Source organism: Candoia aspera, chromosome 8 (assembly GCF_035149785.1).
Source record: "Candoia aspera isolate rCanAsp1 chromosome 8, rCanAsp1.hap2, whole genome shotgun sequence".
In the NCBI taxonomy this organism is placed as follows: domain Eukaryota; kingdom Metazoa; phylum Chordata; class Lepidosauria; order Squamata; family Boidae; genus Candoia; species Candoia aspera.
In genome coordinates, this window is record NC_086160.1 from 49,890,806 (window position 1) to 49,914,921 (window position 24,116).

General features: G+C 44.6%; 1 protein-coding gene across 1 annotated transcript; it reads right to left on the minus strand.

Annotated features, from left to right (window-relative positions):
- Window positions 1-406: 406 nt before the first annotated feature.
- Window positions 407-15,405, minus strand: REC114 (REC114 meiotic recombination protein). The gene is made up of 6 exons (XM_063310394.1): window positions 15,184-15,405; window positions 14,056-14,145; window positions 6,441-6,524; window positions 3,987-4,199; window positions 3,415-3,468; window positions 407-740 (listed from the first exon to the last, which is right to left on the minus strand). Exons 1-6 carry the CDS (start codon window positions 15,376-15,378, stop codon window positions 579-581), a joined length of 798 nt encoding a protein of 265 aa, XP_063166464.1. The 5' UTR covers window positions 15,379-15,405; the 3' UTR covers window positions 407-578.
- Between the last annotated feature and the right edge of the window lie 8,711 nt (window positions 15,406-24,116).

A 24,116-nucleotide genomic window follows, 5' to 3' on the forward strand; every position in this document is an offset into this window, starting at 1 on the left:
GATCAACAGTTTAAAATGTTTCAGGCTATCGTTTATTTGAAAAAAGTACCTTAGTTGCTAACTTAACACGTTTTAAACATTCCAATTCTTCAAATTAATACAGATGGGAAAACGAATGCACTTCTTTTCAGAGGAAGTATTTTTAATGTAAATGCTATGTTGAACAATTCCAAACACATGTCATGAAGTGCTTTTAAGCTATTATAATGGTGATAATTGAATTCTTCATTACTATAAAAATATAAGAAGTTGGGCTGCTCCACTTACTGAGTAGAATCACAAATTAATCAGATATAAATAAATGAATTATGGTTTAGTTTATTAATATAAAATATTAGTTTGTATATAAAATAATTTGGTGCAGCTTATATACCAATATACATATTACTTATCTGAAAACCCTTGGTAAAATAGAGCATAATATAGCCTTTTTGGCTTGTAAGAGCTAGCATAACACATATTCAAATCTTAATGCAAATTAAGGAGGTAAGGAATATATAGTAAGTTGACTGCAGAAACAGACAGTCAGCAATACTATGGTTGATCTTTTTATTACTACATTTTAAATATTTTGGTTTCTAGCCTTCTATAATTTTTTTTAGCTGTTTCTCTACTTCTTCCACAAATGCTGGGAAGTGTTGATCCAATAGGCACAAGCGAATAAAGCTACTTAAACCTTCAGCACTCCATGTGGATTGTTGATATGCAAGAGGAAGTTGAACATCTGACATCAGAATGTACTGCAGAAGAAAACAGAATAGTCAATTGCCTTTAATAGTTCCTCGCAGTTTAGGAGAAAATATATTTCTGATTTTTTTAATCAACATGACTTTGCACAAATAATTATATCTCTAGAACACATAAATTGTAGCTAAAATTACTTGTTTTTATTAGTAAGAATCCCCTATACATGTTAAATCAGAATAAGATTTCTCTATCTTGATATTTAATTTACCATTCTGGACAATTTTTGTCCAGTTTCCAACCTTTCCTTTCTAGGGAAGGTTGTAGAGAAGTTGGTTACATGCAGCTTCAGAGGACTCTGGAAGAAGCAGATTATCTGGACCCCTTTCAGTTAGGTTTGGGCCTGAGTATAGGACTTTGGCATTGCTCATATTCTTGGATGTCCTCTGGCAGGAGTGGGATGGGGGTGGTGTGTCCATCCTTGCTCTTCTTGACTTCTCAGTGGCTTTCGATACTATCGACCATGGTATCTTTCTGGACTGGCTCCGGGATTGGGGATGGGCAGCACGGTGTTTGTGCTGGTTCTCCTTCTTCTAGGGTCAGTTCCAGTCAGTGTTGATAGTGGGGAGAGATCCAGCCAGTGGCCCTTCCTTTGTGGGATGCCACAAGGCTCAGTACTCTCTCCTCTCCTGTTAAACATGTACATGAAGCCACTGGGCAAGGTCATCTGACAGTTTGGGGTGAGGTATCATCAGTATGCTAACGATACTCAGCTTTATATTTCCTGCCAGGCTATCTGAGTGATGCTGGGGAGCTTCTGTCTTGGTGTCTGGAGGCTGTGGGGGCCTGGATCAGGAGCAATAGGCTTCAGCTCAACCCAAGCAAGACCAAGTGGCTCTAGGTTTTTGGACCTCCTGGATCCATGGACCGTCCATCTTTGGTTCTGGATGGGGTAGCACTGCCAGACAAATCCAGTGTGCAATCTAGGGGTCTTCCTGGATTCACTGCTCCTGCTTGAAGAGCAGGTGGCAGCTGTGGCTAGGAGGGACTTTACACAGCTTAGGGCTGTGTATCAGTTGCACCTGTACCTGGACTGGGGTGCCCTGCTCATAGCCATTCATGACCTTGTGACCTCTACACTGGACTATTGCAATGTGCTTTATGTGAGGCTGCCCTTGAAGAGTATTCAGAAGCTTTAACTGGTGCAAAATGCAGCAATGCAGGCAGTTACTGGTGCCAGTTACTCAGACCATTTGACACCACTGTATTTGCTTACGGTGTGCTTCTGCGTGCAATTCAAGGTGCTGGTTACCTTTAAAGCCATTCATGGCTTAGGACCAGGTTACTTATGGGACCGTCACCCCCCTATTGTTTCTACTCGTCCTATCAAACCTGGCAAGAAGGGAATGATCCAGGTACCATCAACTAGGGAGTGTTGGCTGGCAGGCCCCAGAAGAAGAGCCTTTTCTGCCATGGCATCTGCCCCTTGGAACATCATTCCCCCTGAGATTAGATTTGCCACATCCCTGTTGGCCTTTGCAAGGCCTTGAAAATCTGGCTTTGTGCTTGAGCCTGGGGCCCTGGTCATTAGTTAGAGCCCATCTCCTGGTTGTATGGATGATGGATTAGATCATGCCCAGCTGCTATGTGTTTTTATTTTTGTTTTATATTATGTATTTTGTGTTTTTATTTGTTTTATTGTAAGCTGCCTGGAGTCACGTAAAAGTGAGATGGGTTGCTATATACAGTAAATTGAGTAAATAAATAAATAAATAAATAAAATTTACTTCCAAATGCAATAGAATTTTGATTTTGCATTTTAAATAATTTCTTTAAAATAAAGAGTAACCAGTTAAGAATGACAATACATTATCATGTAATAATACCATGACAAAAATGAGATCTTGCTATCTATGTTGAAAGTTTTTGCATATGTGTTGGTTTTGGTTTGTTTTTGGTTACCTTGTGCATGCACAAAATGGAGGGTGGATTTTTGCATGTGCATAAAGTACTTCTTAAAAGATCTCAATACCCACAGTTTTATTAACCATGGTTAATTGGCTGGAACAGAACCTCTATAAATAACCTCTATAAATAAGGGACGCGGTGGCGCTGCGGGTTAAACCGCTGAGCTGCCGATCGGAAGGTCGGCGGTTCGAAACCGCGCGGCGGGGTGAGCTCCCGTTGCTCGTCCCAGCTCCTGCACACCAAGCAGTTCGAAAACATGCAAATGTGAGTAGATTAATTGGTACCGCTTCGGCGGGAAGGTAACGGCGTTCCGTGAGTCATGCCGGCCACATGACCACGGACGAGTCCTTAGGGACAACGCCGGCTCCAAGGCTTAGAAACGGAGATGAGCACCGCCCCCTAGAGTCGGACACGACTGGACTTTACGTCAAGGGAAACCTTTACCTTTACCTGGTTTTGGTTTGTTTTTGGTCACCTTGTGCATGCACAAAATGGAGGGTGGATTTTTGCATGTGCATAAAGTACTTCTTAAAAGATCTCAATACTCACAGTTTTATTAACCATGGTTAATTGGCTGGAACAGAACCTCTATAAATAACAAGGACCATTTGTGTGTAGGTTTTCACTTACGAGTTTTCAAATGTTTTTTCTTATAAATCTGAAATACCTTCAAAGTAAGAAACCTTTGGTGGCTGAAAATTATGCTTTTCTACAGTAGCAAATTAGCTTTTCATTTCTACTTGAGAAATGTATCAGGAATACCTGTCCTAGCTGTGCTGCAGACATTGTTCCATGTGTTGGAGGTAGATTTACAACCTAGAAAGAGTTCAAAATAAATTCATAAAAGATACAAGGCAAACAACAACAACCACCTACCATAAGGCATTTAAAAACTGAAATATTTCTCCTTTCCTATTTCATCACTTTAAAATACATACTGTACACTACAGTAAATAAAATAAGAAATTATACTTTACTTCCATAATGTAAGAATATCAAAGAGAAATATACTTGGAAGAAAAATGGGACTCTACAAAACTTTATCAAGAATTTTCAATGAACACATTGTGTAGGTTGGCATTCACTGAAATTTGGACCATACGCTATAAAATCATATATACATAAAGATAATATAAACAAAATTTAAAAATGCATTCAATCAATATGTTCATTCCAGGACTGGCTGAAAACAAGTAATTTTAGAACAAAACATTTTTGTTAAACAATTTTGCTGATTTCATTTTATAGAATAAACTACAATACTAAAGCTATATGGCAGTACACCTTTTTCATTTTTCTGCCAGAACACCTTCCACATACATTCATCAGCTTACAGTGTGTTGTACTGGTACATTTTGTTCTGCATCTTTCAGCTGACTTTCATCAGTGAGAAGCAGACTGTGGCCTTGGTGTGGTTCCTGTCTTACTGCACCTGTTACTTGAATTGGAATATACTCAGCTAGTTTCTGCAAACAGTTATGGCAGTGTTCTTCTGCCTGAGTTTTGGAATCGCCAGTAAACTGTATACGAAACATACGATGTTTGCTCTAGATAAATCCACAAACAGAAAATAAAACTAAATTTGATTATTGCTGCATATTTGTCTCAACAATTACAGGAACATTTCTTAAATTAAAGCCCAAAACATACTTCAGCTTTATTTATTTTATTTATTTATTTTTATTTATCAAATTTGTCACCACCCATCTCCTTCCACCGGAGTGACTCTGGGCTGTTTACAACAAAATACTCAGTAAAACAATAAATATATAAAATACATTATAAAATTACATATTATTAATAATATAAATAAAAATAAAGTCCAGATGGCTGTATCTCATTCAGTCGTCATGTGGAAGGTGCCAACCCCAGGCCTGACTCCTCCCCACCCCAGGCCAACTGGCAGAGCCAGGTCTTCAAGGCCAGGAGCAATAGTGCTATCCTCACCTCCGGGGGCAAGATGTTCCAAAGGGCGGGTGCTACTGCAGAGAAGGCCCACCTCATGGACCCCGCTAGATGGAATTCTCTTACCAACGGGGTCCTCAGCATGCCCCCTCTGCAAGATTGGGTGGGGCACGTAGATGTAACGGGGGAGAGGTGGTCCTTTAGGTAACCTGGCCCCGTGCCATGTAGGGCTTTAAAGGTGATAACCAACACCTTGAATTGGACCAAGAAGCAAACTGGTACCCAGTGCAGCTCGCGTAGCAAAGGTGTTATATGCGACCTTCTAGGGGCACCACAAATAGCCCATGCATCTGCATTTTGGACCAGATGAAGTTTCCGGATACTCTTCAAGGGTAGCCCCATGTAGAGCGCATTGCAGTAGTCAATATGGGAGATAACAAGGGCATGAGTGACCGTTTGAAGGGCTTCCTGATCCAGGAAGGGGCGTAACTGGCGCACAACATGAAGCTGCGCAAAGGCCCTCCTGGCCATGGCTGCCACCTGCTCTTCGAGCAGGAGCCATGAGTCCAAGAAGACCCCCAAGTTATGCACCAGGTCTGTCTGGGGCAGTGCAACCCCATCCAGAACCAAAGATGATGAAGTCCCGGATACGGAAGAACCCTTAACCCACAGCCACTCCGTCTCACCAGGGTTCAGCTGAAGCCTGTTCTTCCCTATCCAGGCCCCCACAGCCTCCAGGTACCTGGAGAGGGCAGTCACAGCATCACCTACTTCACCTGGGATGGAGATATACAGTTGAGTATCATCAGCATACTGATGATACCTCATCCCATGGTGACAGATGATCTCACCCAGCGGTTTCATGTAGATGTTGAATAGGAGAGGAGAGAGAACCGAACCCTGCAGAACCCCACAATGGAGGGGTCGAGGGTTGGATCTCTCCCCCCCTATCACCACCAACTGGGACCAGCTCTGGAGGAAGGAGGTGAACCAGCGCAAAACCACACCGCCCACCCCGAACTCCCTGAGCCACCCCAAAAGGATACCATGGTCGATGGTATCGAAAGCCGCTGAGAGATCAAGAAGAGCAAGGATGGATGCAAGAATCCTTTTCTATGTAATCTAAAAAGCAATTTGACTTTCTAACCAATAGTTCATTTTTTAGATGTTATCCTTTTAAGTTTTTCCTTGTTGATTTCTTGAATTTTCTTATAATGCATTACCATTGCTTTTATTACATTTTAACTATTATAGCTTAAGATAGCATTTTATTGAATCAAATATTTCCATCTTCATGAGATTTCACTGTACATCTCATGGTGACTATATATGATATATTAACAATATCTTTTCCACACAATCCCCCCCCCCAAAAAGTCATCAGACTAATGAAAGGAGGCAGGAATGCTAAAGCTGGAAGTAACATAGCATCTAGAATAATGGGAAAATTTGGCCTTGGTGTACAAAATGAAATAGGAAATAGACTCATTAGCCAAAAAAAATTCAATGTTTACGCCAAATACCTTCTTTTAACAGCGTAAAAGACAATTTTAGACATGGACATAACTGCACAGACAAAACTGAAATCAAATTGATATATATTCTGCAAAGATGGAGAACCTCTGAACTAGTCAGCAAAAACAAGAGTTGGTAGCAACTACAGCTTGAATCACAAACTCCTTAAAAAGCTAAAAGCATGGAAACAGAGGAAAATTTGCTTAACTAAACTCTCAGTCATAAAATGGGAAGACAATCAGAACATTACAATAAGAAGGACATTATGAAAATCAAAGGAAATTTTTATGTAAAAAGGGAATGGTAAAACACATCATTCAACAAAAAATATAAATGAAAGTAAAATGTTGATGTATGAATTAGCGTACCTTTAATTTTGAACTGACTAACATGCAATCTGCCTTTTGTGCTACCTTTAGCCACTGAGAAGCACCAATTAATGAAAATCCTTCCTGAAATAAATGCAAAACTTACACACAGAAGCAGCTCTGAAAATTTGGTATAACTTAAGTGAAATAAAGCTGCTGCAATTCTTGGAATTATTAATATATGAGTACATTTAGTGAGAAATAAATGATAAAACCTGCTAAAATGATATTTCCTATGATAAACTGAAAATTATGTGTTACAATTTTAATATATTTTATTATTATTTACAGTTTTTCAAAAAGGGAACGATGGTGGTGATGATGTTGATGATGATGATGGGCAGATAGGCTATTTCATAAGGCTATTTCAATTTTCTGTTCCTTATACTTAAAACTATATGCTTCAAAACATTTTTTAATGAAAGCTCATATTCTCAGGATGCATAATGCCTCAGTGCTGAATTGATCAAACTTCGGCAATTGCCTTGCTATTAACAACTTCTGATTAAGCAAATCACCAGCCTTTCATGTTTAGTGTCAGGAAATCAGTCACAGGTCATATACCTGCAGGTTAGGTTTTTATGGTTATATTTATTATTTGGTTTACTAGTTTCAACTTTTTTTTCTAATACTATGCAAATATAATGAATTTGTGTTTACGATAACACTTAACTAGATAAAACAAAAATCCTCCAACTACAAATTATTAACCTTAGTAACCATTGATCAAGTGGGGTTTTTCTGTCTCCTTTTAAAGCTCCTTCACTGTTACTGCTTGTAAAATTCTGTTATAGAAACATCATGCTAACAGAACTTTTAGTGGCGATCACAAAGCTCTCAGGATTCTACCACATCGCTGGAGAAGCAATTGTGCAACGTTTTGTTGACTGGCTCTATGATTAGAGTTTGTGTATAAATTCTATTCATATAAGTTATCACAGTGCTGAGGACCTATGCTAACGTAATTCATTTACTAATTGAAATTGTTTTAACATTCCTGTCATGCGCTGCCTACCTCTGAATAACGTTCAGACACTGGTTTGCAAAGCAGGCTCTGGTTTATTTCAGGGTAGGTACAACGTTGGTAGAAAAAAGCTGAGAGTGACAGGAGCGCGCCGGTGCGGGGTTTAAATACCCCGCGCCGGTCAGCGCCCCCTCGCTCTCGGTCACGTCACCCCCCTTTGTCCCATGCGTTGCCCTGCCATTGGTTGAGGGTTTCCAGGATCGCCCATCCTCAGGTTTTCATTCTTCTGCTGATTGCTTTCAGCTGGGCGATCCCCGTTGTATTGCCGCTGATGGCTTGGGTGGCTCCGTGATCCGTTTAGCTATTGTTTGTTAGCCGTTAGTCGTTGTGGGTTGATGGCTACTTAACTTGTACCCCTTCACCTATTTCCTTGTCATTGTCATGAGTGCCATTGCGCTGATGACTTTAGCTCAACGGCACTCATGACATACTGCCCCCTTTCCGAATAGTGTTCTCCCCCGGGTTTCTGGGTTTTCCCCATGGAGCTGTCAAAATGCCACATTTTTTTTTTTTTTTTTTTTTTTTTAAAGTTCCCGCCGGAGTAGTTGTCGCCCCTCCCTTTGCTCCTCCCTCTACCACGTGCCTTCCCAGGGTGTGTCCATGGTGCGCATGCTCGGGTTCTGACCTGGCGTGCGCATGCTCCAGCCACACCCTGTTTGTTTGGCTCAGTTCGGCGAGGCGAGAGGCGTGGCTGGTCGGGTGCTTCTCAGCTCCAGGTAGGGCCCTTCTTTTCTTATTTAGAGTGCGTCGCCTTTGTTGTGTCTCTTGGGCGTTGCCCCCAGGTTGCCCTGTTGACTTGCTTGCCACTCCCCCGCGGCCGGGGGGCGGGGGGAGGGTGCTGGCGATCGTTTGTCACCACCCCGTGGGCCCGGGGCGGGGGGAGTGAGTCCCGGGGGGGGGAAGGTCCACCCAAGTCGCGGGCTTGGGGGGGGCCCTTTCCCTTGGGGCACGGGAGGCGGGGGGAGGCCTGCGGGGGGGGGTTTGGTTTTGCTGACCTTGGTTGCGGTTTGTCGGGGTATGCCCGGTGAAATGCTCTGGTCAGGTCAGGCGCGTTAACGTTATGCGCCGCCACCCATTCAGGGTGGGGGAAGTGTTTCCACCTGACCAGGTAGTGTAGGGTTCCTCGTTGTTTGCGGGAGTCGAGGATGTCCCTTATCTCGAAGTGGTGTTGCCCGTCGATCATAAGCGGTGCGGGCTGTGGCGTGCTTGGGTGCCATCGGGAGGTGGTTGCCGGTTTTAGGAGGCTGGTGTGGAACACCGGGTGGAGCCTCCGGAGGTTGTGTGGCAGGTCCAGGCGTATTGCTACCGGGTTCACTATTTGCGTGACTCGGAACGGCCCGATGTACTTAGGCCCCAGTTTTTTCGAGGGTTGGGTTGACTTTAGGAACTTGGTGGAGAGATAGGCCATATCCCCCGCCTGGAACGTCGGTTGTAGGCGCCGGTGCTTGTCGGCCTGCTCTTTGTAAGCAGCCTGTGCCTCCTTTAGCGCCGCCGTGATTACTGGCCATGCTTCCGCGATCTTCCGTCCCCAGTCGCTGGCGTCCACCTGGGGTTCCGGGGGTTGAGGTAGCTCCGGGATGGGGACGAAGTCGCGCCCCGAGACTACTTCGAACGGGGTTTTCCCCGTGCTCGTGTGGACGGCGTTATTGTATGCGACTTCGGCGAACGGGAGCAGTTCAGCCCAGTCGTCTTGGTGGTAGTTCGTATATGATCGTATAAATTGCTCTAAGGTGGCATTAAGAACCTCAGTGGCTCCGTCCGTCTGCGGATGCCAAGCCGTAGACAGGGCCTGTTGGGTCCCCGTCAGCTTCAGGAAGGCCCGCCAGAATTTGGAGGTGAACTGTGTGCCCCTGTCGGTCACCACACGTGCGGGACATCCGTGTAGCCTGTACACGTGGATGAGGAAGAGTTTGGCTAGTTGTTGCGAGGATGGGACCGACGTGCAGGGGATGAAGTGGGCCTGCTTTGAGAAGTAGTCCTTCACCACCCAAATGGCCGTTTTCTTCTGGCTGGGTGGGAGGTCCACTATAAAATCCATAGAGATTTCCTCCCATGGGCGGGAGGGTTCTGCCACCCGTTGCAGTAGCCCCGCGGGTTTGCCTGGTGCCCGTTTGGCCCTAGCGCACGTTGGGCAGGACGCCACGTAGGTTTTTACGTCTCGCCTGAGCGCGGGCCACCAGAATTGGCGCCGCGTTAGGTGTAGGGTCTTGAGGAACCCAAAGTGTCCCGCTTGCTTGGCGTCGTGTGACCTATGCAAGATCGCCTGGCGTTGCGAGTCCGGGACGTAGATTCTGCCTTCCCCCCATGCCAGGTCTTGCGCCATTGTTACCTTGTCGGGGTTTGCCAGGAACCAGGGGTCGGTTTTGAGGGCGGCGGCGAGGTCCGTGCGCATTCCCCCTGGTAGTTGCGGTTGCCTTCTTTCCGTCGCCGGTTGTCCCGCCGTCGGCTGCGCCGTAGCGTCGAGCTGCCTCCGTGCGCCGCTTCGGGTGGTCACGGCCATCCCCAGTTGCGAGGCGGATAGGACCGTCCCAATGGTGTCTGGGGCGGGCTCTTCGTCTTGGGGCAGCCGGGAGAGGGCGTCGGCCAGAAAGTTCTTCTTTCCCGGCATGAACTTCAGCTGGAAATCAAAGCGGCTGAAGAATTGGGCCCATCGAACCTGTTTTGGGCTAAGGCGTCTAGGCGTTCGTAGGGCCTCGAGGTTCCGGTGGTCCGTCCAGACCTCGAATGGTTGGGTGGCTCCCTCGAGTAGGTGACGCCATGTCTCTAGTGCCGATTTCACCGCGAAGGCTTCTTTCTCCCAGACGTGCCATCGCCTCTCTGTCTCGGAGAACTTCCTTGACAGGTAGGCGCATGGTTTCAGGAGCCCCGTGGAGTCTTTTTGTAGCAGGATGGCTCCCAGGGAGAAGTCTGAGGCGTCGGCTTGGACCACGAACGGCCGTTCTGGGTCCGGGTGCGCGAGGATTGGCTCCGTCGTGAACAGCGCTTTCAGCTTGTCGAATGCGGTCTGGCACGCGGGAGTCCAATTCAGCACTGTGCCTGGGTTCTTGGCGCGTCGGGTGTCCCCCACCCCTTTGGTTTTGAGGAGGTCCGTTAAGGGGAGGGCTATCTCAGCGAACCCCCGGGCGAAGGACCTGTAGAAATTCGCGAATCCCAGGAAGCTCTGTAGTTGCCGTCTGTTGCGGGGCCGCTCCCAGTTTAGCACCGCTTCGACTTTTGCGGGGTCCATTTCGATGCCGTCCCCGGAGATTCGATACCCCAAATAGTCTAGGCGCTCTTTGTGAAACTCGCACTTTGTGGGCTTTGCATAGAGCTGCGCCCTTCTGAGCTTGTCGAGGACTTGCCTGACTAAGGTTACGTGTTCCTCGTATGTTTTTGTGTAAATGAGGACGTCGTCGATGTAGACCAGGACCCCTTTAAACAGATGTTCATGCAGTACCTCATTGATGAGCTGCATGAACACCCCAGGGGCCCCCGCGAGTCCGAAGGGCAGTACCTTGTACTGGAACGCGCCTAGGGGGCAGTTAAACGCCGTCTTCCATTCGTCCCCCTCCCTGATTCGGATGCGATAGTACGCCTCGCGCAGGTCCAATTTGGAAAAGACTTTGCCCGTGGACAGGTGGGCGAGCATGTCCTTCACCAGGGGTAAGGGGTATTTGTTGGACAGGGAAGCCGCGTTTAGGCCCCGGTAGTCGGTACAGAGCCGTAGGGTCCCGTCTTTCTTCTCCCGGAATAAGACGGGGGCTCCGACCGGTGAGCATGCTGGCTCTATGAATCCCCTGTCTAGGTTTTTATCGATGAACTCCCGGAGGGTTGCCATCTCCTTCGGGGTCATCGAATAGATCTTTGGTCTAGGTAGGGGGACGTCGGGCAGTAGGTCGATCCGGCAATCCGTCTTGCGGTGGGGGGGTAGTTGGTCTGCCTCTGCCTCTCCGAAGACCTCGGAGAAGTCGGCGTATTGTTCCGGTAGGTCTGCTGTGGTAGCGGCGTTGTCTTGTGTGGTCGCCTCCGCTCGTCCTACCGTGGGGTTGCTTTCGCCAGCTGGTACTGGTGCTCGATACTCGCCGTCGCCGAATGTGAAGGTGCGGGTCGCCCAGTTGATCCGCGGGTTGTTTTTCGCGAGCCATGGCATCCCCAGGACTGCAATGGGCCGTCCGATGGGCGTGACTACGAACGACGTGCGCTCGGTGTGAGTGCCCATTTGCAGGGTGACCGGCTCGGTTTGTAGCGTGGCTGGTTTCCCTCCCGCTGTAGAGCCGTCCAGCTGGTGGAATGCCAGCGGCGTGGGGAGGGGGAAGCAGCGGAGGTCGAGTTTGGCGACTAGGTCGGGGTGGATGAGGTTTTTTGAGCACCCCGAGTCCACTAGTGCCGCGGCCGTGGTGGCTCCGTTGCCGGCAGAGAGTTGAATTGCTGCCAATATTACGGAGCTTTTGTCGTTTCGTTGAGGTGGTCCGCGTTGCTGTCCCACCGCCTGCCTCGCCACGCGTCTCAGAGCAAGCGGGGAGCATTTCCCGCCGGCTGGTCGGGGTCGGTATTGTCCTCTTCCCCCCAGTAAGTGTCCCAGCCCTCTTCCGGTGTCGCTGTGGCCACGGTCATTCGGCGGTGAGGGGGCGGCCCCGGGTTGGGTGGTTTGGGGCTAATTTTCGGGGCGGGCTTGGGCGCGCTGGTCGGCGGTCGGTTGGCGAAGCAATCCGCCGTCTTGTGCCCTAATTTGCCACACCTCCCGCAGGGCTCCCGGTTGAACTTCTTTTTTGGGTATATGGGGCCGGCCATCCCCCCGTGTGGTGCGGGTACCTTTTTCCCGACATAGTTTGTGTCTTCCGTGGTTGTCATCAGGAAGGTGCGGTGCGCGTGTTCGGCTTTTCCCGCGAGGTGGATCCACCCGTGTAACGTTTCTGGGTCGTCGCGGTAGAGGGCCCATTGGAGAACGTCGCGGTTGAGCCCCCTTTTGAAGATTTCCAGCAGGGTGGTCTCAGACCAGTCGCAGACCTTTCCCGCGAGGGCTTTGAACTCCAGGGCGTAGTCAGGGACCGTGCGTGTGCCCTGTTTAAGTCTCTGGAGTGCGCTTTTCGCCCGTACTTTAGCTAGGGGGTCTTCGAAGTAGGTTTTCATCTCTTTGATGAAAGCAGGGAAGGTGGCGAGGGCGGGGGAGCTGGACTCGTACAGTTGGACGTACCAGTCCGCCGCCCTGTCTTGGAGTTTGATCGCCACGGCGGCGATCTTGTCGGCCTCGGAGTCATAGGAGTGTCCGTGCCTCCCCATGAACTCCCTAGCGTTGGTCACGAAAAACGAGAGTTTTGAGGGGGTCCCATCGAAGAAGATGGGGAAGTCCTTTGGGGCCCGGGCGTTTTGTGCGGCCCCGCCTCTCGCTTCCCGGGGTGTGGTGTCGGCCGCCTGTGCCGTCTGCTGGCTCTCCGCTGGCCCGTGTGTGTTCGGTGCTTCGCTCGGGGTGTGGGCTTGTGCGGGGACGTCGTTGGGTGGCGCGGGGGGCATGAGCGCCTGGAGCATGGTCCGGAGTTCCGTCAGCTGAGCCCGCATGGCCGCGAGTTCAGCTCGTGCCTCCTCGTCCACAGCCCGCGCCGCCGCTGGGGCCGGTTCCGTTGGCGCGTCCTCGGGGGTGGGTTGCCGGTGGGGTTCATCGTCCCTCCGCCGCGGGTCCGCTTCCTCCTCCGTCTGATGGGTGTCTCCGTCGTCCTCCTCCGTGTCGAGCATCGTGGGGCTGTCGCTCCACGCCCGTTGCTGGGGTGCGATGTGGGGCGCGGGGTCCTCCGCTGGTTTCGGAAGTCGTGCTGCTCCCTCCCGCGGTCGGGTTGCCTCCGTCGCCATCTCCCCTTGGGGTTGGAGCTGAGGCTCGGGTCGGGTGGGGTGGGCGTCCATGGCTCCGGGAGTCCGCGGTGCCTCTGGCCTCGGTCGGTCCTCCTCTGTCTCTTGCCGCGCGGCTTGCCCTCCTTGCCCGCGTCGTTCCGGCCTCATCTTGCTGGTCTTCTCGCCGTCTACTCCTCCCGCGGCTCGTTGTCGTCCGGTGGGGCTCGGCGAGGCTGAGTTTATGACTCTCAGCTTTATGTCATGCGCTGCCTACCTCTGAATAACGTTCAGACACTGGTTTGCAAAGCAGGCTCTGGTTTATTTCAGGGTAGGTACAACGTTGGTAGAAAAAAGCTGAGAGTGACAGGAGCGCGCCGGTGCGGGGTTTAAATACCCCGCGCCGGTCAGCGCCCCCTCGCTCTCGGTCACGTCACCCCCCTTTGTCCCATGCGTTGCCCTGCCATTGGTTGAGGGTTTCCAGGATCGCCCATCCTCAGGTTTTCATTCTTCTGCTGATTGCTTTCAGCTGGGCGATCCCCGTTGTATTGCCGCTGATGGCTTGGGTGGCTCCGTGATCCGTTTAGCTATTGTTTGTTAGCCGTTAGTCGTTGTGGGTTGATGGCTACTTAACTTGTACCCCTTCACCTATTTCCTTGTCATTGTCATGAGTGCCATTGCGCTGATGACTTTAGCTCAACGGCACTCATGACAATTCCTTTAATGAAAAACATTATACCAATGAAAGAGGACATGTTGAAGAAACAAAAATATATAAAAGTCAATACTTACCAGTACCTCTTTTCCTCTGGAAATGAAGAAATGGCCTGAAATAACTATACTGAGAACAAGAAAGCCAGATTGTTCATTTGACTCCAAAACCTTTGAAGAGAGAGAGTCTGTCTCTTAACATGGTGAAAATATAAAGGAAGAGGTTTCCAGAAAATAAAAGTGTGAACTTTTTTCTAAAAAAAGTGTTGCATACAAAATATGTTTATGTTGGATACCTATTTTCAAGAAATAAACATAACTGTATTCATTATTATGAACAAGGAAAAAGAATGTAGACTTCATTTTAACATGCTTAGTTTTGCCAGGTTATAGAGAATTCACTGTTGTCCTGTTTTTAGTAGTTTTCAGCAGGACAAGGACTATTTTCTCTGAAATTTCCTCTGTTTTAATATGTTACTTTTTGTATGCCACTTTGGATATCTTGTTTGGGCTAAAAGAAGTACTATGATTTTTTTCTGCAAAAAATGATGCTAGAATTCTGCAATGCTAGAAGTTTAGTCAAACACAGAAGAAAAACAACTAAGCTTCAGAACATAGGAAATATTGTGCTGAACCAAAGAAATGGTCAATTCAATTCAGCATTCATCTTCCTACTATAGGCAAAACTAGAGATACCAGATTTGGGTTGCAGAAATCTGGATGACTACTAGATGGCAGCAGAGAGAGAGAGAGAGTTATGTTGCCTCTTTTTCTTCCATTTAGCAAATGTCAAGTTTCACAGACAGACATGGAAGCCCTTGGCAAAGTATGTCTCAGAAGAAACTCACAAACAAAACCTGAATACCCTCCATGAAATTTTATTTAGGAGCTGAAACAAAATGAGTTTCTAAATGCTGGCAGGTGTTCTGAAGAATACATAGCAAGTCCTAGCATTGCACGTCCTGATCTAGAAGACTTGCTGTCTAATATACTGTAAAATGTGGGAAACTGTTATGAATTGGTGAAGAAATGAAATCTGCGCATACAGTATTATGATGCATTCACAAATATTTATATATCCTAGGGAACAATATATAATTCTGAGCCCTATTGAATCCTTATTCAAAGAAAGATTTGCTTCTGGCACAGCTCTTACATTAATTTAGCGACATATAATTTCTCCCTCAAGACACAATGAATTAAGTTTACCTTCCAAGAGCCTGAAGCAGTGCCCAAAGCTTCGGGCATAAATCGGCCATAACGCCGCAGTGGCCACTCTACAGCATTGAGGCAGGAAGTGTCCCGTGATTCTTCTGTTACTTGGCCTAGCAGTGGATGATCTACTTCAGACCATGATGGATCACACGTATTAAGTATATGACCATTATTACTCCCTGTTGCCATTTCCTAGGCTACAATTTCTTCAGAGAAAATCACTTAATATCTGGGAGGGAGAAATCAGTATGAAAAAATGGTTTAGATAACTATTCTATGTTTTCCTGCTAATTCAGAACTTAAATTCATTTATAGGTTAGGCACATTCTTACAAGAAAATTTAACTATGGGCTTGGACTAACTCTATCACACTGAGGCAGAAAAAAGTGTCCCATGATAATCCATATTAGGTCTGTTCAAGTGTATGCATGTGTGTGTGTGTGTGTATGTATATGTATGTATGTTTGTGTGTGTGTGTGTGTGTATCCAAAAATATAATTTTACTTACTTCTTGTAAGTAATGTATGGGTTTGTTTATAACCATTTCAGTCCTCTTTCCTTATAAATGCACGTATATCCTTCTTGAATATTTTTTTTAAAAAAACGAATTGACAAAAACACAAGAAAGCAATTTGAGAATTAGAGTACCTGCCTGATAATGGGATTCAAATTCTAGGATTCAAATTCACCTTTTTTTTCATAAGATCTGAGTTGTGTTTAGGATAGGAGGCCTGTCCTAAACATAACTTGCTGCCACAATGGGCAATCAGGAATCTATGGGATAGCCATAAACCCATAAGCAGAATATACTGTAGCACATGCCCATGACATTTCCCAGCAACTGATGTTCAGAGAAACACTGCCACTCATAATTGATGCAACAAATAACCATCAAGGCTAGTAGCCATCACTTTATTCACTGTAATTTTGCATAATCCTCTTTTTCTGCACATCTCTGCATGCCTTTGAAAAGTCCTAGCCCTTTTGAAATGTGGTGAGGTGCCACTTGTGAATGATAGCATTAAGAAACCTATAAAAGTCCACTATGAATGAATTTCATAGTGGACTTTTATAGCTTTATATAGTCACAAGAGTTTGATGAAGGTCAGGTACAGGTAAAGAATTAATTCTGGTGGGAATCAGTCTAAGGGAAATAGTGATTGGTGACAAATTTTTATATTTTTCAGTAATTACTATTAGGGTGAGGAAGAATGATCTCCCCATAATTCTATTTGTGATTAATTAAAATTGGGGGGGGGGAAAGTAAGGTTAGAAAATATTGGGGAATGATAAAACTTTTTTCAATGATAAATGAACCTGTGATAGATGATAAATAGATAGATAGATAACAATGAGCTAAGAAAAAGGAAACAATGAGCTAAGGGAAAAATGAGACTGAAAGAAGTAAGAGCCAAGTGTACTGTTTCTTTCAACAAAATTAAAATATTAAGCAATATTAAAATTGTATTAAAAGTACATACCAAATCTCCATGAGGATTAATGAGAAGCAATATTGGGGAAGCTAGTTTGTCCAATATTTTCAAGGGATAAACTAAATTTGCCTACCAGTTTAGGAGGAGCTTTGCTTCTCTCTATGTGAGAAAATTCAGAACAGCTGGTCCAATAATAATTCCTAAGATCTGAGATCACATCTAAGTTTGATATAAAATTGCTGTATAAAGATGCGTATACATATTTAACCATGTGTCTGTTCCAGAAGTATGTTTTCCATATGATTTCAGTCATAATGTAATTTTTTTATAACATCCCTCATTCTCCGTTTCTTTTGTTGTTAAATACACGTCTCTTTGCACAAACAAGTAAATTTTCCATGTCAGCTGACCATATCCTACTAAGCTTACTGCCACATAGGTGCATATAGGATTGGAGACTTTCTTTACATGAAAAATGCATTTCATAATTAAAATGTTATTACAAAACTTTGCTCTAGGTTTATTCCATCAAATTATAATCACACAATAGCTAAACAGCTCTCATAAATGCTCCTATAAACATTTCAAATGTCTTGACTTATTACATGATAAACTCTTTACACCTCTGTTTCACCAAATAAAGAGAAAAAAAGATTGTTGTAATCAATGTAATCACTACCCAGGCACTTCCCTTCCTAGTTTGGTTGCAAATATTTTCATCATAGAAGTTCTTCAAAGGCAATGTTAAACTCTGTGCTTTTTAAAGCTTATCCACAATTTTGCTTATCCACAATCTTTCTCCCAGTATTAGAGATAGAATCTTTGAGATTATAAATTAAGAATCAAATTCAGTTTAGACATGTGCGAATTAAACAGCTGGTTTCAAATCCACAATGGCTGTTTCTGTCAGGATAGCAAAGTCCTACAATTGGCCTTGGGCATCCCTAATCGCTGGAATGATGGCCTCACCTGTGCAATCACATCCCCTTCTGAAATATTACAGAATTATTCTGAGGATTCATATTAAATTGTTATTAATATTATTATCCTGATTATCGTCATCACTGGATTCTGCCATTTCAGGTATTTTTAAAATTAAATTTGTAGACTGCCTTAGCCCAAAGCTCTCAGAAAACAGTAACATTTAATTGAAACAGTCAACCTGAGAATACAAATCAGAAACAACAATGGAATAACAAACAACACACACAGAAAAGGATAGGCCAGTTCCTCTATTGCTCTGCTTGCTGCTGTAGCAGACCTGGAGAGGCCTCTGAACATTTCTGGAAAGTGAGTCCTCCCCTAAAGCAAATCTCTTAACGTTTTGATTTTTCTCTCTTTTCCACAAGCTTTACAGCCTTCCCTAGTGGTGAAACTGAACAGAGGGCCCAGAGAAAAAGCTAGTAAATAAACAGACACACAAACACACAGAGCAACCAGCGTAAACTACTCAGCCCAGAGAGCAGATTCCTTCATAATGGAAATCTTGTTATCTTGCCTCAGAGTTGACTGTGAGAAAAACCGGAGGGAATGTTGAATCGTTCAAAACAAACTTTTTTCTTAAACATTTTTGTTCAGGTCCCCTTCCAACTTTCGAAAATGGTGGAGGACCGCCAAAGAGCTTTTGTTTGTATGGGTTATATTTATCAATATTTACCATGTTAAAAATTGAGAGCCAGTTTGGTCTAGTGGTTAAGGCAATGGGCTAGAAACCAGGGGCCATAAGTCGTCCCACTTTAGGCAGGAAAGCCGGCTGGGTGAACTTGGGCCAGTCATTTTCCCTCAGTCCAACTCACCTCACAGGGTGGTTGTTGTGAGGAAAACAGGAGGAGGAGGAGGAAGGAGTATTAGGTATGTTCGCTGCCTTGAATTATTTATAAAAATAATAAAGGCAAGATAAAAATTAAAAAAAAAATTGCTGCGGCTACCGCTTCTCCTGATAGTTTGACGAGATTTTAATATTGTATTATTTTTCAACATAGGCTGGTTTCTCTTCAGATCTCTTTCACCTTTTACTAACATGGTGTGAAAGGTGAAAGGTCCCCTGTGCAAGCACCGAGTCATGTCTGACCCTTTGGGGGGACGCTGCTTTCGCAACATTTTCTTGGCAGACTATAGCAGGGTGGTTTGCCATTGCCTTCCCCAGTTGTCACCTTCCCCAGCAAGCTGGGTACTCATTTTACCGACCTCGGAAGGATGGAAGTCAACCTAAGCCAGCTACCCGAAAATCCAGCTTCCGCTGGGATCGAACTCAGGTCATGGGAAGAGTTTCGGTTGCAATACTGCCGCCTACCCCTCTGCACCACATAAGGCAATTTTATTAACATAGTCTGGCAAATAATTTTGATTCCTGGGTTCCTGGGGCCACACTTTGAGAAACAATGGCTTAAAATAAAGTATTAAGACTGAGTCCATCATCAAAATAATTATCTATACCTATGAAAGACATTTGTACTTCCAAATTTCTTTTGCTACTTCCATGGCCTCCACTAATTATTATTTCTGCTTGATTTTTATTTTGTTAGTGTGCAGCATTCATGGAAAAGTTATTCAATGGATTGCTTAGTCCTCAAGTTACAACCAGTCATTTAGCAACCATTTGAAGTTACAGCAGTACTGAATGAATGATACTTATGCCCAGTACCCAAAGTTATGGCCATTGCAGTGTCCCACAGTCACATGATCAAAATTTGGGTGCTTGGAAACCTGCCTGCACTTACAACCACAGGAACACTTCACATCCCCCCATCCGTGTATCTCCCCTCACATCTCTGCCCTTTTGGCCACTCTGCACAGTGGCACTCCTCGGTGATGGCAGAGGCACTGGGCTAAAGTAGAGGCTCAGGGCCTTCAGTAGTCTCAGCTGGCCACCACTGCCCCCGGGCCTCTACTTCAGCCCCAGCCCCAGTGCCGCCATTGTCAAGGAGTGCCCTCAAGCCCCACACCACAGCCAGCCACTCCAGTGCCACATCACAAAGCTCCAGCCGCCCCTGCTGCCCTGCCCAGCTGACCTTTGCCATCTTCTTCTCGCTGCTGACAAGGCATGCCCAGCCAGGCCTTATGCAAGGCAGCTGTTGGCTGCGCCAGGCCTTCTTCCTGAGGCTGTTTGCACTGTTCTCCATTTGTACGCACCCGTGCCCTGCTTGCCTGGGCCTCCCATCATTTGCACATACCACCCACCAGTGCCATCATTCCTGGACCTCTCTATACTATCATGCAACCCATGCCCTCCTTCCCGGACCCTTCTAAGCTCACACTCACCCTATGCTCTCTTTTCCTGGCCTCCCTGCACTCACACCATTTGTGCCGCACCACAGCAACCCTGCCCAACTCACATGCAGCCTGTGCTGGCCCTCCCAGGACCTCCCCCACCCAGTGCAGCAGCCCCGTGCTCCTTACCTGGGACTTCTGCTGCTTCCTGATTAACAACTTGCGTGTCTTGGGTTAGTATGACAACTGGGACTGCCTGAATTGCCATCAGTAAGTGATGCTGTCACATGACATTGTGCCCTACTTATCATACAGCACCAGAGGATATACAATCTTTAGAAAAATGGCTATGTCCCTTGATTTAAATATTGAATATTTGTTTATCGAGTTTTGAATTCCAAGGTAATACTTGTCAGGTAATCTAAACAGCTAATCTAAGAGCTCAATAATAATATTTATGAAGAGGAAGGTTCAGCTTAAACACAAGAATACCCTGCTTTCAAATGAGATACCTATAAATAGGCATATAGTTAGTATAGGGCAGGAAAACATTATTTCCTTTCATATTTTCTAGATAAAAAGGCTTGAACTTGTACATTCTGTGAAGGCAAAGATGTCTGCATCTGTTCACGCTTTGGATAATAATCATTGCAGTTAGGGTGAGGAAAACTCTATAACAATACTTGTTTACCCACTTATTCTGTATACTTACTATGCAAATAAAAACCAAACAATAGATCAGGCTTAACATTTTTAATGGATTTTTAAATTCCTGACAAGATTCTTTTCATATTTTGCTGAAGATGACAAAGACTAACCTTAAAAAAGTTTTCCATGCAACCATGTTCCATCTCTTCCAAATAGCCTTTACTATTGAATTTCTAAAAAGTACATTGCATACTGCATTAATAGACCCCTTCCTGTAAGAGCCCAATGTTGTTAAATTGTGCAGTTAGAATAATAACACTTATACTTACTCAGCAGGATAATGATCAATGGTCTAACTTAATGTAAGACAGCTTCTTATTCTAAAATTTCATTTCTTTTCAAAATAAATTATTAAAACAAAACTGATGAGAAAAATGGAGCTATATTACTGGGAATAATCAAGAGTAATAAAGATGAGCCGGATATATTGAAGTAGGTTCTGTGCCAAAACAGATGGGTTTTTTGCTAAACTTTCTAAATACCCTTGCAGTGAGAAATTTCTCAGTTTAGACAAAGTAAACACATGAAAAGAAACATAACACTCCAGGCTTGTTTCTTCCATTAGGGAAAACAAAATTCTTCAGCCAAATCCAAGTAAGGGTATTTAAAGTTTTAAAAACAGGCACAAAACAAAATGTTTACTCTTGGGAACAGAAAGATTGCAATTCTTATAAATCAAAGAGGAAGGTCTAGCAAAGGTCAACATTCAGCTAATTTATTAGCAAGGTCTATGTTTGGAAGCAAATACATGAAAGGGGTCCCCAAGTAATTGTTTTATGAGAAAACAGACTCAAAGGCCTAGCCACTGGAGGTTTTATTCCAAATAAAAAGCAGTTGGGAGCTGGACACGACAGAAAACATGAATTATTAGGTGCAAATGCATGAAAAAAAAGATATTTCTACCAAATATCAGAAAGCATGTAAACAATAAGAACATACCTGATTGATGAGGCCATGTGGAATAGAGAGAATGCACCAAAATTTCTGACTTGATGAGGTAATCTTCACATTAGTGCCTTTGGATGAATAAAAGGCACTATGGGACATAATCAGTAATTCATATAGGCATAACACTTTATCAGTCCTGATCAAAACCCCATTTCTGCATAAGGAATGAGGGAGTAAAGAATTGTCCTCTATGGATTCTTTGCCAGCTCTCAAACTTGACTGAGCATCAGAATAAAGACAATGTATGGGGATCCCATTAAATAGGATTAATTTGTTCTGTGAGTAACTGGGAGTCCTGCAGTGACATACGTGATAATCAGCTACATGCCAACAATGGTTTTACTATGCATCACTTTGTGTCTTTCAGTAACCATTCTATATTTTTCCATAGCTTTTCAGTCTCTTTTAGTTACATAAACATTCTTTCTGAGAAAAAGACAATGTTATCTTTCCATGTAAATAAATAAATACTGGCAAATAAAGCAATGACAATTTTCTTCCTGAAGAAGATTGGCTATGCATTCCATACATATTCTTCTACTACTTGGTAAGTAAATAAAGAAAAATAACTTAATTTTATCAGTCCATAATTGCATTCCAAGACATAATAGCAAAAACATCTTTAGTGTTAGTGGGGACTAATAGCAACTGCCCTATTTTGAACAGATTGTACGTCATTTTGTTTCTGTTCCAATGTAGCCATCTTGGTACAATCTGCCTGTTTCACATGCCGTAATAAATAAATATTATTTTTCACACTATACTCATGTCTAAATTCTGATTTGATAGAGTTCTACATACGTATCATTTTTCGGTTTATTTGTTTTAACTTAGAAACAATGACAATAGGTAATTACAAAGCAAGGCTTCCTTGGCTGAATTATTCATTTAAAGCATTTGCGATGCTTTCCAGAACAAGAGACTCAACTTTATTTAATTTAATGAATATACTGTATATTTTGTTAAATATTATAAAAGTGACTAGAATCTCTCTGAATCTGAGTCAATCAGAAAAGTCACTTTGATGAAGGTGTTTATGAGTATATAAGCAATGTTTTCCAGAGACACAACAGGTGGCCAGGAAATACCGGGGGGAAAAATCAGCCGCTGATTATTATAGCCAAGAATTGGCATTCGCACCAGGGCAAAGTACCAATAAATAGTGCTGATCTCAGGATCTGAGATTGGTTTTAAAAGGCATAAAGTTAAACAAAATTAAGCAATTTCTATCTGTAGCAAATTACAAATACGGAATGTAATCTTTACATTTCAGTAATATAGAATATTTTGTATTTCTCTACAAGAATGAGAAATCACACAGATGTTACTTGCAAATTATAGTGAACTAACATCCATGAAGTATATTCAACTTGTTTATTCGTTTAGTCGCTTCCGACTCTTCGTGACTTCATGGACCAGCTCACGCCAGAGCTTCCTGTCGGTCGTCAACACCCCCGGCTTCCCCAGGGACGAGTCTGTCACCTCTAGAATATCATCCATCCACCTTGCCCTTGGTCGGCCCCTCTTCCTTTTGCCCTCCACTCTCCCTAGCATCAGCATCTTCTCCAGGGTGTCCTGTCTTCTCATTATGTGGCCAAAGCATTTCAGTTTTGCCTTTAATATCATTCCCTCAAGTGAGCAGTCAGGCTTTATTTCCTGGAGGATGGACTGGTTTGATCTTCTTGCAGTCCAAGGCACTCTCAGAATTTTCCTCCAACACCACAGTTCAAAAGCATCTATCTTCCTTCACTCAGCCTTCCTTATGGTCCAGCTCTCGCAGCCATATGTTACTACAGGGAACACCATTGCTTTAACTATGCAGACCTTTGTTGTCAGTGTGATGTCTCTGCTCTTAACTATTTTATCGAGATTAGTCATTGCTCTTCTCCCACGGATTAAGCGTCTTCTGATTTCCTGACTGCAGTCAGCATCTGCAGTAATCTTCACACCTAGAAATACAAAGTCTTTCACTGCTTCTACATTTTCTCCCTCTATTTGCCAGTTATCAATTAAGCTGGTTGCCATAATCTTGGTTTCTTTGAGGTTTAGCTGCAAGCCAGCTTTTGCACTTTCTTCTTTCACCTTCATCATAAGGCTCCTCAGTTCTTCTTCACTTTCAGCCATCAAAGTGGTATCATCTGCATATCCGAGATTGTTAATGTCTCTTCCAGCGATTTTAACTCCAGCCTTGGATTCCTCAAGCCCAGCATGTCGCATGACGTGTTCTGTGTACAAGTTGAATAGGTAGGGTGAGAGTATACAGCCCTGCCGTACTCCTTTCCCAATCTTAAACCAGTCCGTTGTTCCGTGGTCTGTTCTTACTGTTGCTACTTGGTCGTTATACAGATTCTTCAGGAAGCAGACAAGATGACTTGGTATCCCCATACCACTAAGAACTTGCCACAATTTGTTATGGTCCACACAGTCAAAGGCTTTAGAATAGCCAATAAAACAGAAATAGATGTTTTTCTGAAACTCCCTGGCTTTTTCCATTATCCAGCGGATATTGGCAATTTGGTCCCTAGTTCCTCTGCCTTTTCTAAACCCAGCTTGTACATCTGGCAATTCTTGCTCCATGAATTGCTGAAGTCTACCTTGCAGGATCTTGAGCATTACCTTACTTGCATG